The sequence below is a fragment of the Carassius auratus genome, chromosome 11 (assembly GCF_003368295.1).
Source record: "Carassius auratus strain Wakin chromosome 11, ASM336829v1, whole genome shotgun sequence".
Classification (NCBI taxonomy): domain Eukaryota; kingdom Metazoa; phylum Chordata; class Actinopteri; order Cypriniformes; family Cyprinidae; genus Carassius; species Carassius auratus.
Genome location: NC_039253.1, coordinates 13,213,436 through 13,229,145, shown reverse-complemented (window position 1 = coordinate 13,229,145; position 15,710 = coordinate 13,213,436). Strand labels below are relative to the sequence as shown.

The 15,710-nt window shown below is 38.4% G+C and overlaps 1 protein-coding gene across 1 annotated transcript; it reads right to left on the bottom strand.

The window, feature by feature from the left end:
- Positions 1-397: 397 nt before the first annotated feature.
- On the bottom strand, positions 398-15,600 carry pir (pirin). Its single transcript, XM_026275534.1, has 9 exons — positions 15,268-15,600; positions 15,057-15,149; positions 8,853-8,933; positions 7,359-7,565; positions 3,498-3,582; positions 2,488-2,532; positions 1,779-1,861; positions 1,605-1,671; positions 398-1,260 (listed from the first exon to the last, which is right to left on the bottom strand). Exons 1-9 carry the CDS (start codon positions 15,355-15,357, stop codon positions 1,142-1,144), a joined length of 870 nt encoding a protein of 289 aa, XP_026131319.1. The 5' UTR covers positions 15,358-15,600; the 3' UTR covers positions 398-1,141.
- Between the last annotated feature and the right edge of the window lie 110 nt (positions 15,601-15,710).

The window sequence follows — 15,710 nt, the reverse complement described above, 5'->3', positions numbered from 1 at the left end:
ATCATCTGAATGCTTTAACTTTAAAAGCTTCAAAAGAATCTATTACCAGTGGTCAAAGGAATCTATTACCAGATTGTTTGTGTAGATTTTCAACATCACTTTAATCAAACGTGGATGAATTGTGTGTTCAAATGTAGATCTAAAATGACAGATATTGGATAAAGGAAATCATGTTGTGATTAGATACAATGTGAAGAGCCCAATACAAAATGTAAACAGAAATGAATGGATTCAAATAAAAGGTAATTATTAAAATACATTACAAGAAATACTTTGATTAAAAGTAAAAAATGACTTAAATAACATTTTGCATATGTGGCCCCAAAAATAAATGTACCCTTTAGTCACACTTAAAAATATGAATGTCAGTGTATTATATGAAATTCTCACCCCGGTATCTGCAAACAAATGACGTTAGAGTTTTTTTTTTTTTTTTTTTTTTTACTTCACTTTTCTGAGCTGTTTTTATAATTACTTTTAACAACTGGTCCCAAGGTGATTTTTAGTGGATGTAACAAGTCACTTGCCCTCAAGTTCACACAGTTGTACTAGCATATATATATATATTATGACTTTTTTCTTTCTTTCAGATGAATAAAATCTATTTAAAAATGTCTTGGCTCTTCCAAGCTTTATAACACAGTAAGTGGTTGTCGAGAATTTTAAGTGCAATAAAGTGCATCCATCCATCATAAAAAGTGCTCCACATGGCTCCGGGGGTGAATAAAACCTATTGTAGCAAATCAATGCGTTTGTGTCAGAAAAAAATCCATGTTTAAAATTTATAAACCGTTATATAAACCGTAATCTCTAGCTTCTGCTTTCTGATGTAAGACGTATAAGTGTAACACAAGCTCCAGTGACAAGTGACATCTCATGAGAACCAGGTCTCCTCCAACAATAAAGTGTCCACACTTTATTTAAAACTTCTTTAAGCTGGATGTTATACTATAGCCTACTATCTTGTTTTCAAATAAATAGAACCATGTTTTATTTACACATATTAAATATTTCATCAAATTTTAAGTGTGATTTAAATATCAAAGTACCTCTCGGGCTGCAGAATAAGTTAAAGGCACAAAAGAAAATAAACAAAGCACATATATTCTATCCACCAAAGAAAGGGATCTTCAAGAAAAATTTAGAACTTTTGACCGATCTTTGATCGCCAATCTTTTGCCCTCTCAAATCCATTAGTGGCAGATCTGTAGTCCGAGATGGCTTGATTAATCTCTTCTTGTGTGTTCATGACAAAAGGCCCTAAAAACAAATAAACAAATCCTCTGGTTTAAAAAATATATATATATATTTTGGATAATGTAGAAATAGAGAATGTTTATAATATAAGAAATGTAAATATATTTAAATGTGATATTTAAATATTCAAATGAGCACGGTCAATTTAACATGATAATTCAGACAAAATATCTACAGTATATATTACAAAATATCTTGCCCCCTTATCTATGTAAATCACATTTGACAGCAAATATTTAAATATGCAATAAATTTAATTTGTTTAATAATAGTCAAATCATGTTATCATACCCCTAATTCACAAATACTTCAATAAAATATAAATTACATATACCATTATAACTTACCATGCTGAACCACAGGTTCATTAATGGGTTCACCAGCAATTAACACAAAGTGTGACTCTTCAGCTGCCTAGAAATAATAATGAAGCAAATAAAGAGACTGAATTTACAGTAAACCTGAATTCATACAAAAACTACCAGAGTAACTACAGGAATAACAGGAGTGGGGAAGAAGACCTTGTTTTCTACTCTGATGCATTCACCATCTGTCAAAACCACTGTGTGGTGAGGCTCAATTGTCTGCAGATCATCATCCGGGCCTGAGGGAGATTCAAATAGATAGAATGAATTTCACAGTCCTATACAAATTAATGATAAAAGTAGACATACACCATAAATCCTTTTACATAACTAGACCTGGCCCAATGCTGACCCCACAAACCTGAATAATTAAGGGAATATATCAGAAAGAGATTTTTTTTTTTTTTTTGAGTCAAAGATGATCCACCCACTTTTGGGATAATTTATCTACAGTTGCTCAATTTATACTAAACATATTCCAAAAAACAACAGCAATATATGATTCATTTAGAAACTCCTTTGAAGACACAAGTGGAATATTTACGGTTAATGAATGTGGGTTTAATTTCCTACAACCTGGAAATCATCAAAATCAATCTGATAAATCAACATATCAAACACTGCTTTGGCAATCTCATTTCTCAACGTGAGAGTTTAGAGTTGCCATTGGCACAGGATCATAGGAATAGTCTAAATGTCTGTCAGATGTCCGAGAGAGAGAGAGAGAGAGAGAGAGAGAGAGAGAGAGAGGAAGTGAAAAATAATCATAAAGCACCTGCTCGAATTTCAAGGACAGAAAGCTGCTAGAGGATTTGCCCACAGGAAGACAAAGTCTCTTTTTAATATGGTCTTCATTTGAACTCACCAGTGCATAAAGAACCTGCGAGGGTGTAGATGAAAGCTGTCCAACCTAAGGAAGGAATACTACAATTAAAACATTGGAACCATAATTATAAAATAATTAAAATTATAGGGTTAATGCAGCTAAATTGGGCCTCATTTGAGTGACTTAGCATGAATCAAACCTGTATGTTAATATACAACGGAACCAAAAAGTCTCAGACCACCCTTAAAACATGAGATTTAAACTCCCATTTATACTGCTAATAATAATATATGTATATATGTATGTGTGTGTGTGTGTGTGTGTGTGTGTATAAATATATATATGTGTGTGTGTATTATATATAAATATTTATTCATTCAATTACAGAACATTTTACCATATTATACAACATTAATATTCTGCATTAGAAGCAAGAGTTTTCAGGAAGTCATATACAGTACTACTAAAACCTTCCTTATCGTGATGTGATTTTATTGGTCATTCTGAGGCTGCATTTGGACACACAGAACCATGACCAAAAAGCCAGACTTAGACTCTCTAATCTGCAGTCAGTTTCTGATATTGAAGTCAAAAATGCTTGATTCTCAAATGCTTGATTCAAAAGGCTACACTATACCTTTAAGAGCACTTTAAAACTCTGTACAGTTTATACTTCAAGAACACTTCATGCACTCAACTTTTGTTTAATGTCTTGCCTTCAAAACCTCTCAAGATGAGCCAAAGGAAGAAACACTGCTGTAGTGACTCAATGGATGAACTATGACTTCATTCACTATTTGAGTTAAATTAACACAGTACTATCCTTTCCCAGAATTTTGTGTAAGGTTTGAAGTTTCACAGTCATGCATTTACTGTAAAATGTATAAAACTGTATAAACTATAGACTTACTCATAATTTGTTTACCTTAACTAGAAGAAAATGCCATGTAAACCACGTTTATAATGTTTGTAAGTACAGTAACTTTGGGATTCATGGAAAATAAGAATAATTAAATAATCATCAAGAAATCTGATAATCATTTTTATACCTTTAGGAACAGGCTGCAAATGTTTTGCACCTTCCTTCAGCACAAAGTCGAGGTACATGGTTGGAGTTCTTGTGTAAATCTTTGACTGGCAACAGAAAAGGCATGTAAGTACCACAACATAATATTTAATCTTGAAAGAATTATGGTTAACAGCAGAAGACTACTGTGAAAAGAAAATTGTATGTGCTTTATTCATAACATTTCCAGTTTTACCAGATATTGTTATTGCTACAAGACAAAAAACAAGGGAAATTGTTCAATATTGTTTAAATTATGAGCTCAAACAGATGTAAAAACATTGTGTGTGAGTTCCAGTCCATATCTGGTTCCAGTAAGCCCAAGTATTTGGCTGACCCACATTTAACTTCAATGCTGCATCCACCCCTCTGCCCTAAAGAAACCCTCCATAACCACATTTTACATTTAAAATATTTTACAAAAAAAAACACTTCCAAAGAAGCCTGCTCTGAATTTCCTGCTGTTGTCTGAGAGAGGAGGCAGAGGATGCCCTTGCAGCAGCAATTAGTCTGATGGACTCCAGTATCAAATTGTAAATCGGACGTTCTAATTGGATGGAACATTTACAAAGAAGTCGGCCGTTTGGATCAAACATTTGGTTGTAGCTGCTCACCATGAGTCTTGGATCTTGTATTTTGTATTTCCCATAAATCATAGTTGGGAAAGAGACAGAGGGGACACAGGGTGATGTTCATTCGTGCATCCATTTATTATCACATTATGACTAGGACCCGCTGCTGCTGAGGCATGGAGGAGAATGAGCTTGTGGGAATTACAGGTGAATCTGGCTCAGTGGTTTAGAGAGTGACTTTCCCTTTCACGCTCATCGGCGGCGGACGAGAGAGAACCACGGGAGGATAATGTTACATCTTGTTATAGATATTATAATGTTATAAAATTTTCTGATAATAAGGTGAGTGCTCTGCTGGGTTTTTACCCAGGAAGAGTAGGAGATGTTTGAGGATGGCAAAGAAGCTGAGGCTGAGCCTTCTCAATCCTCCTGACCTGCCTATGTAGAGCTGTTGGAGGTTATGGAGCGTGCCACGGCAAATTTGTATTTGCCATGGAAGTGCGCTAACAAGGTGACACTGTGAGACTGCCTCGACGAGTGTTATGTTACTGACCGCAGCCCTCTAGCTCAGGTGAGCCTTCCATTTCTGTCTGATCTCCATGCAGAGATCAAAAAGGAATGGAACAGGCTGTTTTCTTCTCGCATCCATCGGTTTCAGCATAAGAGTTTTGCCAACATTGAGGCAATGCGCCAAAGCGGCTATGAGTGGATGCCCCCTCTAGAAAGAGCTTTCTTTCTGTGGGGGAGACATCATCTCTTAATCTCCCTCCTTGTCATCTAAGCCCCTTCAGAAAATACATCTCTCTTAAATGGCAAGTCATACGTAGCAGCAGGTCAGGCTGTGGCTTCATTACACACAATGACAGTGTTTCAAGCACTGTTCAAGGCTGATCTGCTAAAAGACCTGTATAAAAGCGAGGGCCTTACTCCTGATATGGTAGCTGAGCTGTGCCACACTGCAGATCCCTCTCTCCATGCTACCAAGCAGGCTGCATCCGCCATGGGCAGGACTGTGGCGGCCATGGTGGTAATGGAGAGACATCTGTGGGTGAACATGGCAGACATTGAGAAGAAAGAAAAGGCTTTCTTCTCGATGCTCAGGTTTTGCCTTCCGAACTTTTCAGTATCTTTATTGAGACAGTAAGCGAGAAGTTCAGGCAGGCGAAGGTATGCTCCGCTGCTTTCAGATCCTTCATACCACGGAGGTCCAGGTCTGAGCCCGAACAACATAAGGGTCCTGGTCTGTCTCGATCCGAGGATCACAGATGAGCACAAAAGGCTAGTGTCTCAACTCATGCTCCTCCCCCGCCTGCGGGTAGGTGTTAAAGGAATCATGGGTCACGCGGAGGTAGGCAAGACCTGAGGGATGTGATCCAGATGAAGCATCAGTGTTCTTGTCCAAATCAGAGTGATACTTACTATCTACTCGTTCTCTTTGGGTTTTTATAAATCTGCCCTTATCCTCCCCTTCCTAATTCCCCTGTAACCACAAGCTCTCCACCTGACTGAGGTTAGGTGGGAACTTCTTGCAAGCTGTCTCCTATGCTGGACCTATGATGTTTCGGTTGGTTCAATGTTCCTAGTAACCAACTTAGTGATGGTCCAGACTAAAGGGAGTCCCCCTTGAGTGGGGCTCCAGTGCAAGAACCAGGGTGGGTCAATATGGTCCATTCTGTATATATGTATCAAATTGCTGGTGGTTATGTATGTACTAATCTAATCTTCTGGGAGTTTCTTTGCAGTGCCCAATTACACCGTTTACTAAACACTCTGCAATGCCCAGGAATCTTTAAGTGTAATCTTTTACACATGCTAAGATCTGTGTACTTTCTGGAAACCACATGGTGGTGAGTGTGCACGTTGAATACTTTCTAAAATCCACGTAGCACTTTCTAAAATCCACGTAAATGGTAAGTGTGCAATGCAAGACTGCGCACTTTCTGAAATCATGTATAATAAGGGTTACGTACTCAACTTCGTTCTCTTTCTTGAGATGGTAAGACCTTGGTTCCTTGGGCTCCACTCAGCCAGTGTGTATTTATTTATTTATACACTTCAAGCATTGCTAGTTTCACAGCGCTCCCCTTTACCAAGAATGGTAGCCTATGAGTGTATTACTCTCTTTCTGAATTCGGAGTTCTCCTCTTATGTGAGATTAATTCTCTGTTCTTTCCACAAAGTGCTCCAGCATTATTTCCACAGATCGAGTTGATGACTCTCAAACATATTGTTTTGGGATGCACCATTCCATCTATGAGCTGCACTATGAGAGTGCCACAAGAGTGCCATGAGAGCCCCCTCCTTAGAAAAGTATTTGAAATATATGTTATGGTAAGTGTGCACATGAAGTCTTTGCACACTTTCTGAAATCCACACTGTGGTAAGTTCGCATGCTAGTGCTCTGCGTTCTTTTTTAAATCCTATATGGTGAGAGCTTCACGTGGTTGCTTCATGCCCTTTCTTGAGATTGGTAAAAGCCCAGTTCATCTTGGGGTGCAACTCCACCTATGTATCCTTGGATACATATCTAAACAGGGTTTTGCAACTAGGGATCTGTTGAGACAGCTCCTTCAGCAAGCTTATGCAAGAGCAAGCATAGCCTGTGTGACAGGCAAGACTTAGTATAAAATGCTATGTTCTAAGCTGTATCCCTTTAAAGGAATCTTTCTTGATTCCAAGTCTTCAGCTCTACCCTGGGTGCAGGCCCTAACAAATAAGTTGGGTATGAGCCTAGGCCTTTGGCAGTAAGGGGTAATGTCACGGACATCCATCTAAAATTCCTGGGGCAATTCCCATGGAAATGGTAGAGTTGGTACTTAGTGTTCGCCATGACTCTGGCCAACAATCCACTCAGCATGGCGGCATGGGTATACATTTACCCATTGTGACCCCTAGAGGACACAGTTCGAAGTTCCCTTGAAAGGGAACGTCTCAGATTACGAATGTAACCATGGTTCTCTAAGTAGGGAATGAGACACTGTATCCTCTAGCTCCCTGCCATGCTTCGGACGCAAGCTTCAGACGAAGACGTGAACGACGTGTTCTCCCAGTGCCTATTTATCCATAGTCTATCCATGGCTATCGCCAGCCAACACATTGGTGTTGTTTCAATGTATGCTTCAGACATGGGTCACGACGAGGTGTTCCCTATAATAACCCCTAGAGGATGCAATGTCTCATTCCTTACTCAGGGAACATGAGACGTTTTCCTTGAAAATTATAACTAAATACAAAACTGCTCTCAGATCAGTAGCTTGTGCTATAACACCTACCTTTACTCCAAGAGCTTCCCCTGAGATTACATTCACAGTAACTCCATCTTTGCTGGGTTTGGGAATCTGTTTGCTCTTCAGCTCCTGGTACTGAGGCTCCACCATTTTATCTGCACTTTTCAAGTTCACCCAAAGCTGAAGGCCATGAATGCGTCCATCCGACACAGGCATCTCAGCATGAATTACCCCACGACCTGCTGTCATCCACTAACATAACAAAAAACAAAGAACTAGAATTGAATACAAATACTAATGTTTTATTCCATTCTATTCCTAATGGAAGACCTATCTGGTAGTATTTTTCAATAAACAGACTAACCGCTGGGTTCAGGGGCTTTGCACACTTGTTAATGTCATCTTCTTGTGGCGCATGAAAGATCTTTATGACCTTTAATTTCAATGTAAAAATGAACCACTCAAGTTTTACAACAGTTAAATATTCCTAATGCATCACTTTTCTTTCACCTCTTACTTTTTCACTCTCTCTTAGTGGAAATTTCCATTCGTTCTGAGGTTTAGCAGCCCCTCTCGGGGAGCCATTGGGCACTAGGTGGTTTGAGTTATGGAGGGAAACACTCACCAGCTTATTCCTTCTATGCGTTACTGGTATTATCAGGGAATCTCTGAGTGTTTGATAATGAGGCTGTAGCCCCCGGTAGCTGGAGGTTAGGTGCAAGCTGTAGTTAAAGTACTGATGCCTACAGACATATTAAAGGCCCATTAAAACATTCCCTCACTGATCCGGGAGAAAATGAGACAGCTTTATTACACAGAAAAACACAGGAAGTGCCCTACGGGTGTCAAAGCTCTTAGTCCATTGGATGAGTGTGTGTATGCATGGATATAACATCCTATTAAACGTAAATAAATTTTATTATAGCTTAATTTTAAATGATCTAAATTTGCAATAATTTTAACAGTCAGTGTATAAACAATAAAAATGGTGGCTTTCCTTTTATCTATAACAGACTTGCGGAAATGTACGTATTTCTGATGTGTTAAAAGAATGTCTAAAATATCCAGTCCCACTTTATGTTAGGTGGCCTTAACTACTGTACAATGTACTTACATTTGAATGAATATTTTCATACAATGCACTTATGGTGTACATACATGTTTTTACATTGTACTTATATTTTAAAAATACCTGCATGAAATCATATTTATAATTACAATGTTGACCAATCGCTTACACCTTTTAGACCCACCCTTAAACCTACCCATGCCACCAAACCTTACCTGTATCCAACCTCAATACCAGCAAAAGTGCTATGCAATACAATATGAATACAATAAGTACATAGTGTAAAGCTATAGTTGTAAGTTTGTAAGCTAAGTACATGGTAGTTAAGGCCAGCTAATATAAAGTGGGATCAAATGTTGTTTTAAAATTATAGTAGACATGTGGTCTTTAACGTAACCGTTCTTTTACACTGGCAAAATTTCACATGAAAAAAAATTGTTTGTTGATTATATTACTACAAGGTGTTCTACCTGAAGATCCCCAGATTCTAACCTCCCGCTGTGACCACAGGAGTCTTCATGGGCTGTTACTCCACTCAACAAGTACGATACCTGTGCAAAAAGCAAAACATTTAACCACATACAGTATGATGAAAGAAAAGTCCCACATGCGAAGCCTTTTGAAACACAGGGATGAGGTGTAAGATTGTAGTTTTCTGATTGAAAACAAAGCCATTTCTTGGGGAAATATTCACGCAAAAGACAGTATGGAAAAGTCATCAACTTGACGTTCATTTAGAGGAAGTATACATGTCAAAATCACACAGGTGAAAGGTTGGGCTGCGTTTGCAGAGTAGATGCAAAAAGTTTATGTTTGAGGGATTTTGGTAAAGCCCTGATGGACTGTAAAGCTAAATGCCAAAAGCAGATACATCCTAAGCCGTGAGATGGAAAATAAAAAGTGTAATCAGGTCATGGGCGTAGGTTTAGGGGGGGACGCTAGGTACTAGTACCTATCAATATTTTGAGATGACAAATTTGTCCCCACCAATATTTAGCAAGCTCCTTTGAACTGCTATTTGGATCTTTGCACTGCTATTTGGATCGATTCTAACGGCCAGGACGATGACAGTACAAGAAACGCCATAATTTGATTGGCGGCGGGGTATCTGACAGGCTACACGCGCGGACCGGGATTACTTTTGTGCTTGCACTAGCGGCGAGCTAACATTTTAATATTCCGGGGTTTTTTGCCCCTTTTTGTACTTTGTAGATGCCACCCAAGAAGAAGAAAGGGGACATAAGAAGATTTTTCATAAAGCAGAGTCAGAGTGTGTAAGTAGGCAAAATATCTAGCTAGCCACAAAAAAAACTAGCAGTAGTGACTGACCAGGCTTTCAAATGCATATTCTGTGTAGTATTAACTGGTGATAGTATTACCCAGATAGAATGCTACGTTAGCAAGTAACTGAATGTCAATTAGTCTGTAAGTTACCTTACCTTAGAATCTTGCAGTCAACATAAACGTGAGTGTACTGGAGGGTAAATAGTGTTTATAATAGAAAAAGCTTATTATATATATTTATTTAGATTTGTTTCCTTGTGGCAGAGTATTTTTTGTTAGTGTAAATACTAATGTAAATAATAATTTATCTTAATAAAACGTTTGGTTGTTCAGCATTACACAGTCTCAGATTTTTATTTTTAGAGAGTGCATTTTTGAGATGCACTCTCATCTTGCAAACCTATGCCCATGAATCACGTGATGATCTAATGAACATTTGATCATTAAATAATTCTGACAAAAATACGAATACCCATATTTTTTCACTGTCTAGTAAAGGTCTTTTATGCAGCATAAAAAACATAGCTAGCTAGAGGTTAGATGCGAATGTGTCATAATCAAAATTTGCATATACTAAATAAACATCTTACCAATTAACAAAATCTGCCCTCGGCTGTTTCCTATTTGTCCACTGAAAAAGCAAAAAAAATGAATGTACATGGCCAGCTGAGGTGGTCCGACATAAAAAGTGGATGGATTGCATGCCATCTCCCACGCAGTCAATGTTGCTCTCAACAGGATATGGGAGGCAGGGTAAGAGGTCAACTTCTGACCCGCCAGAGGCTTGCTTGACCTGTGGCCACAGGCAGCCTGTGATCTGCAAGCACAGCTGTGATCTGATGGTCACGTGGCTATTCAAGAGAAAAAACACCTGCATGTTTCAGGCAACATAGAAGTCCAACTTTGCTAACAATGCTCATATGAAAAATGAAACCTCTTGAACCTACAAAGATAGCCTAAACTCGACAAGCATACTGGACATTTATTATTGTTTGTCTGTTATGTATTGTATGCCTGCAGAACAAACTACCACTCTAGAGCGAATAAATATTTAGCCAGAATTTGGCTTTAGAGTGCTCTCGTAATGAGTCACTCTCCAGCAAATTTCTGAATAGAAATATTACAAAAAAGATCCATTCATGAAGGAAGGTGACACATCAGTCAGACTCATTCTGTATGAGAATGATATGAGAGTATATATGTGCAGATGGCACATATTGATTTGATATCAAACTTTTTAAGGAAACAAGTCTAAATGATTTTCACAACCACACAGACCCACTTTTCATAGGAACAGTTTACGCCAGAACCATTGCCAAACTGTGAGTAAATGCTCTGGTTACTTACATAACCTCAGTTCCCTGAGATAAGTGAACGAGTGTTGTGTCATCATTTGAGGACTGCATAGCGAACGTTCTCTTAACAGGGTGATCGGAGGGATGGTATAAAGACAGATGTTGGGCCAATCATGGGTTGGACTGTTGGACTGCCCTCGTACAGAATGCCCCAGCCCGAGCTGGAGGTGCACGTCATGACCACCTAACCAAATTGAAGGGGCTGTATGTCCTAAGGGGACGTGTAGACCCTGGCTTGAATGACACAACCACTCACTGAATATTCAGGGAACGTTCTGGTGTAATCCATTGTTGAATTTTCACAGAGTCTATAACTCTTCCCAGAAAGACAATCACTATCTTGGAGTCAGAAAAGCAAAAAGTTCCCGTTCTGATTCGAGGTAGATCAAAAAACAGATTCCCATGAGTCTCAAAGGGGAAAGAGCTGCATCTGTGCACTTCGTAAAAGTGCAAGGAGCCAGGGACAGTCCGACAGAGAGACTGTGTACTGCAACACAAATCTCAAGAACAGTCTGTGACAGGGTGCTATGTATGTGAAAGTAAACATCTTTCAGATCCACAGACAGAAACAAGTCCTAGGGGCGCAAGGATCTTTTTAAGTTAACATTCTGAAAAGCCGTCACACGAGGGCCCTGTTCAGATGTCTGAGATGGAATATTGGTCTGAGCTCACCGTCTTTCTTGGGAACGAGGAAGTAACGACTGTAAAAACCGGAGTCACTGTTTGCTAAGGAGACCATTTCCACAGCAACTTTGTAACCAGTGTATGTACTTTGGACAGAAGAACATGCACTGTCTCATACCGAATTGTGAATAATACCACTGAAGCGAGGTGACCTGCAAGTGAACTGGACCAAGTAACCTCATTCCATGGTTTTTAGAATCCAGCACCAGGGATGGCTTTCCAAGCTTAATGCCAGGTGGCAAGCGGTTACTTTCCTACTAATGGAAGTTCATGGCATGGGGGTGGGGAACTGGCATTTGCATTGTGAGGAGAGGAGTATTGCTTTTGTGGATCAACTACCACAGTGGTAGTTTGCTTGGGCATGTGCTGAATGAGAAGGACGTGCCCAGCTTGAATAGAATTTCCATCTCTCAGTGTTGAACGGAGAGATGGAGAGTAAGCGTGAGCTTTCTTTGATGAATATTCGGCCTCAGCGAGAACTGATTCTTTCCTTTTCCTCTCAAAAGTTTTTCTTTGCGATACTCAATTCTCTCTCAGTGCGAGCAGCCAGCCCCCGTCAGCGAACTGTTTGAGTGGGCGTGGTCCAAATGCTGGTCAAAACTTTGTAAATGCAACAAAAACTCAGGCTAAAACATGCATAAAAATGACTTTTTACAAACCCAATGCAAATTCTTTTTTGAAAGTATAATATATTAAATGCAATCAAAATAATCAAATACCATTAAATATGAAGTGTCTGTATAATATGTTTTTAAAATAATAACTATTAACTTGCAGGACTTGCTTGCTTTATGGAGAGCTTAAACAGGCCAGTAAGAGACTACAACTTGTCCTTTTAATTACAGAAATGTCTCATTAAAAATGTCTACAAATTGATAAAACTGATCCGAGATCAGATACGATTAGTGGTTTGCTGCTGGGAGGCGAGCTCAATGAACTCCCAAAGGCAAACTATTGAAATTTCGAAATGTTTCAAAACAGTTATGACAATACAAAGCCTCATTTACTGAAATCACGTGTCATCGGAATTTATGCTCCGAACCACACCAAAACAAGTGGTTCGCAAAGGTTTTGAGGCTTCATTGAGCAGTGTTTCAAAAATGGCCATCACTAAATCAGATGTTGTAAATAAATAAGGAGACAAAAAGGCTAAGTGAGTTAGTCAGCTTTTCTTTAGTCAAAATACTGACATTTTAAAGGTATTTTTTAATGACCATACGATCTCTCACAATTGAGTCAACCATTTTTGAGTATTTAAACTGCCAAAAAGAAATTGAGAGAAAAAAAAAACAATAAGCTTTAGTTACATCACAGCAACAAACCAGAATTTGATACATTCTAGTTAGTTGATACATTCTCCCAAACTCTGGAATAGCCTTCCTGATAATGTTCGGGGTTCAGACACACTCTCTCTGTTTAAATCTAGATTAAAAATGCATCTCTTTTGCCAAGCATACGAATAATGTATCTCTTAAATTGTGAGTGTAGTTGCATCTGATCAAATGTGCATTTTTATTCATTAGCTTGGGTTAAACTAATTTTATTTTGTTGGATCAGCAGCTATGCTAATGATGTCTCTATTTTGTTTCTATGTTTTGCCACGTAACTAGGATTTACACAAGCTCCAGTCTGGATCCAGAACACCTGAGAAGAGATGATGCTGACCCTCAGAGGACCTCAGATGATGCTAACCCTGAATCAACAAACAGAACTAACAAATATACAAATATAAGTGTGACTGCATCATATAATAATTATTAATTAATAATATTAACAATGTTCATCGTCTGGCAGAATACGTCTTGTATTAATTTTTTTTCTAAACATCCTGTCAAATGTGCACAAACTGACAGTCACCACCATAAGCTACTACTAAATATTGTAGAAACATAATTTTCTGTAAAGTTGCTTTGTAACGATTTGTATTGTAAAAAGCGCTATACAAATAAAATGGAATTGAATTGAATTGAAATAGTTGGTTGCATTTGTTTGTGGGGAAGGGGCATAATCTGATTTGATAAAAATGTTTGTAGTACAGGATGAGTCATCAATATTTATTTTCTTTTCTTTTTTTTTCGTGAATGAGTCAGTCTATTGTTCGTTTTCTGGCTTGGCTCGTGTTCATCTTCAGTTCTCTCTTCACAGCAGTTCAGTCAGTGTACTGTTTGAGTGCATGCATTACTCCGGGATATTGGTTTGTTTGAACTCAGAAGTGTTTCAGCAGCATTAAAAAAGTTAACAGCTTAAGTCATTTGTGGATTAATGTGTATTAGAGAAGCGAACCGTTTAAAACGATTCAGTTCGATTTGGTGAACTGAATGATCCCCTTCGCGGACTGGATATCCAGACTGCTTTGTTTTGAACTCTCTCTCACAACAGACACGGAAGAGAAGAAAATACTGAATAAAGTCGTCGTTTTTGCTATTTTTGGACCAAAATGTATTTTCGATGCTTCAAAGAATTCTAACCGACCCTCTGATGTCACATGGACTACTTTGATGATGTTTTTCTTACCTTTCTGGAAATGGACAGTATACCGTACACACAGCTTCAATGGAGGGACTGAGAGCTCTCGGACTAAATCTAAAATATCTTAAACTGTGTTACAAAGATAATCATAAACGGAGGTCTTACGGGTTTGAAACAGCATGAGGCTAAGTTATTAATTACATAAATTTGCTGTCTGGCTGAACTAACCCTTTAAGAACCTGCGATCCCTCTAGTGGTGAAAGACGTGTCTTTAATATATAATCGCGATGGGTCCACCTTCTCCTACTTTAACTCTTTTCACAGTGTATATTTAATTCAGTGAATGTTAACCATTCTCAGTGTTATTATATACAAAAATGTAATATCCGGCCGTACTTAATTATTCAGACGGCAGTAACAGAAGTATTATTCAGAAACATGTTGTCACGTTGCACCTGATACTTTTCTCAGCGATGTTTTGGATAGACTAATCACAGCCGCTTATTACAGGATAAAAGTTCTAGTTGTTTCACAGAAAACATATTTCCATTTATCAGAAAACGTTTGGCAATAGAATTAAACAACTACACATTTAAGTGTCCCAAAGTGTTTCGTAAGACAACAATAAAAGTGCTGAAGTGTTTTTTTGTTTGTTTTTTTTTTAGCCGCCACGCGCCTCCTGGCGGAAGACACCGTGTTGTCCTGAACATAATCAACAGGAAGTAAGATTAGGTTAACATTACTGCCATTGACTTTAATTCATTTAATTTAACTACACGGATCAATTTAACAGGTATCGCTCGTTCCATTACTGTGTTAATTCATGGTTTTAAAGTACACGGCTTTGCCTCTTGACCGCTGGAAAATAAATAGCGTGTTTACCGTCTCAAATCCACGGTGAGGATGATCAGGAAAACCTGCTGGTTTGGCGATACAGAATTCATCCAGCATCAAGAAAGGGTCTAGATTCTTCAGCTGAAATAAACAGTGCATTTTATGCAATGTGTCATCGTGCATTAAAAAAATAAATAAACAAAAAATAACCAGTTTCACGCGTAATACAAAAGTTCTACAGAAACGGCAAAGAACTTACATCTTTCCGTCCAATACTCCGTCGAACTCGAGCCCCGACGCCTTCAGCCTGTTCCACACTCAAAACGACCTTAGCAACTTTTCTAATCATGATGAAAAACTTGTTATCTCCTTATAATCCTAATATTTTGTTTCTGTTCTCAGTTTGTGAGCTCCCAAATGCACCGAAAGTCAAAAACGAAACAAGATGCACATCTATTTAGACAACTCGTCACTGCAAATGTAGTCGCTCTTTCCAACGAAAAAAATCTTTATTCACCTATGACAGATCACAGGTGTATGTTTCATATGTTGTTGACGTTTTCGGTTTGTCATGGCTTCCTACACAGATCACAGTCCCACTTCGGATTATTTAAAGGCGCAGTACAACAATGACAATGCAGTATTTTGAGCTACTAAGCATGACTATGCGTTTACACATGACTATTAGTTTAAATGAGACCC

Excerpts from the sequence above, each read along its gene's own strand:
- pir (XM_026275534.1), bottom strand. The coding sequence starts at position 15,357 with ATGATTAGAAAAGTTGCTAAGGTCGTTTTGAGTGTGGAACAGGCTGAA. Across the intron at positions 7,566-8,852 it reads TAGAATCTGGGGATCTTCAG|TGGATGACAGCAGGTCGTGG; the intron begins GTAGAACACCTT and ends TTGTTATGTTAG. Across the intron at positions 3,583-7,358 it reads GGGAAGCTCTTGGAGTAAAG|TCAAAGATTTACACAAGAAC; the intron begins GTAGGTGTTATA and ends TTCTGTTGCCAG.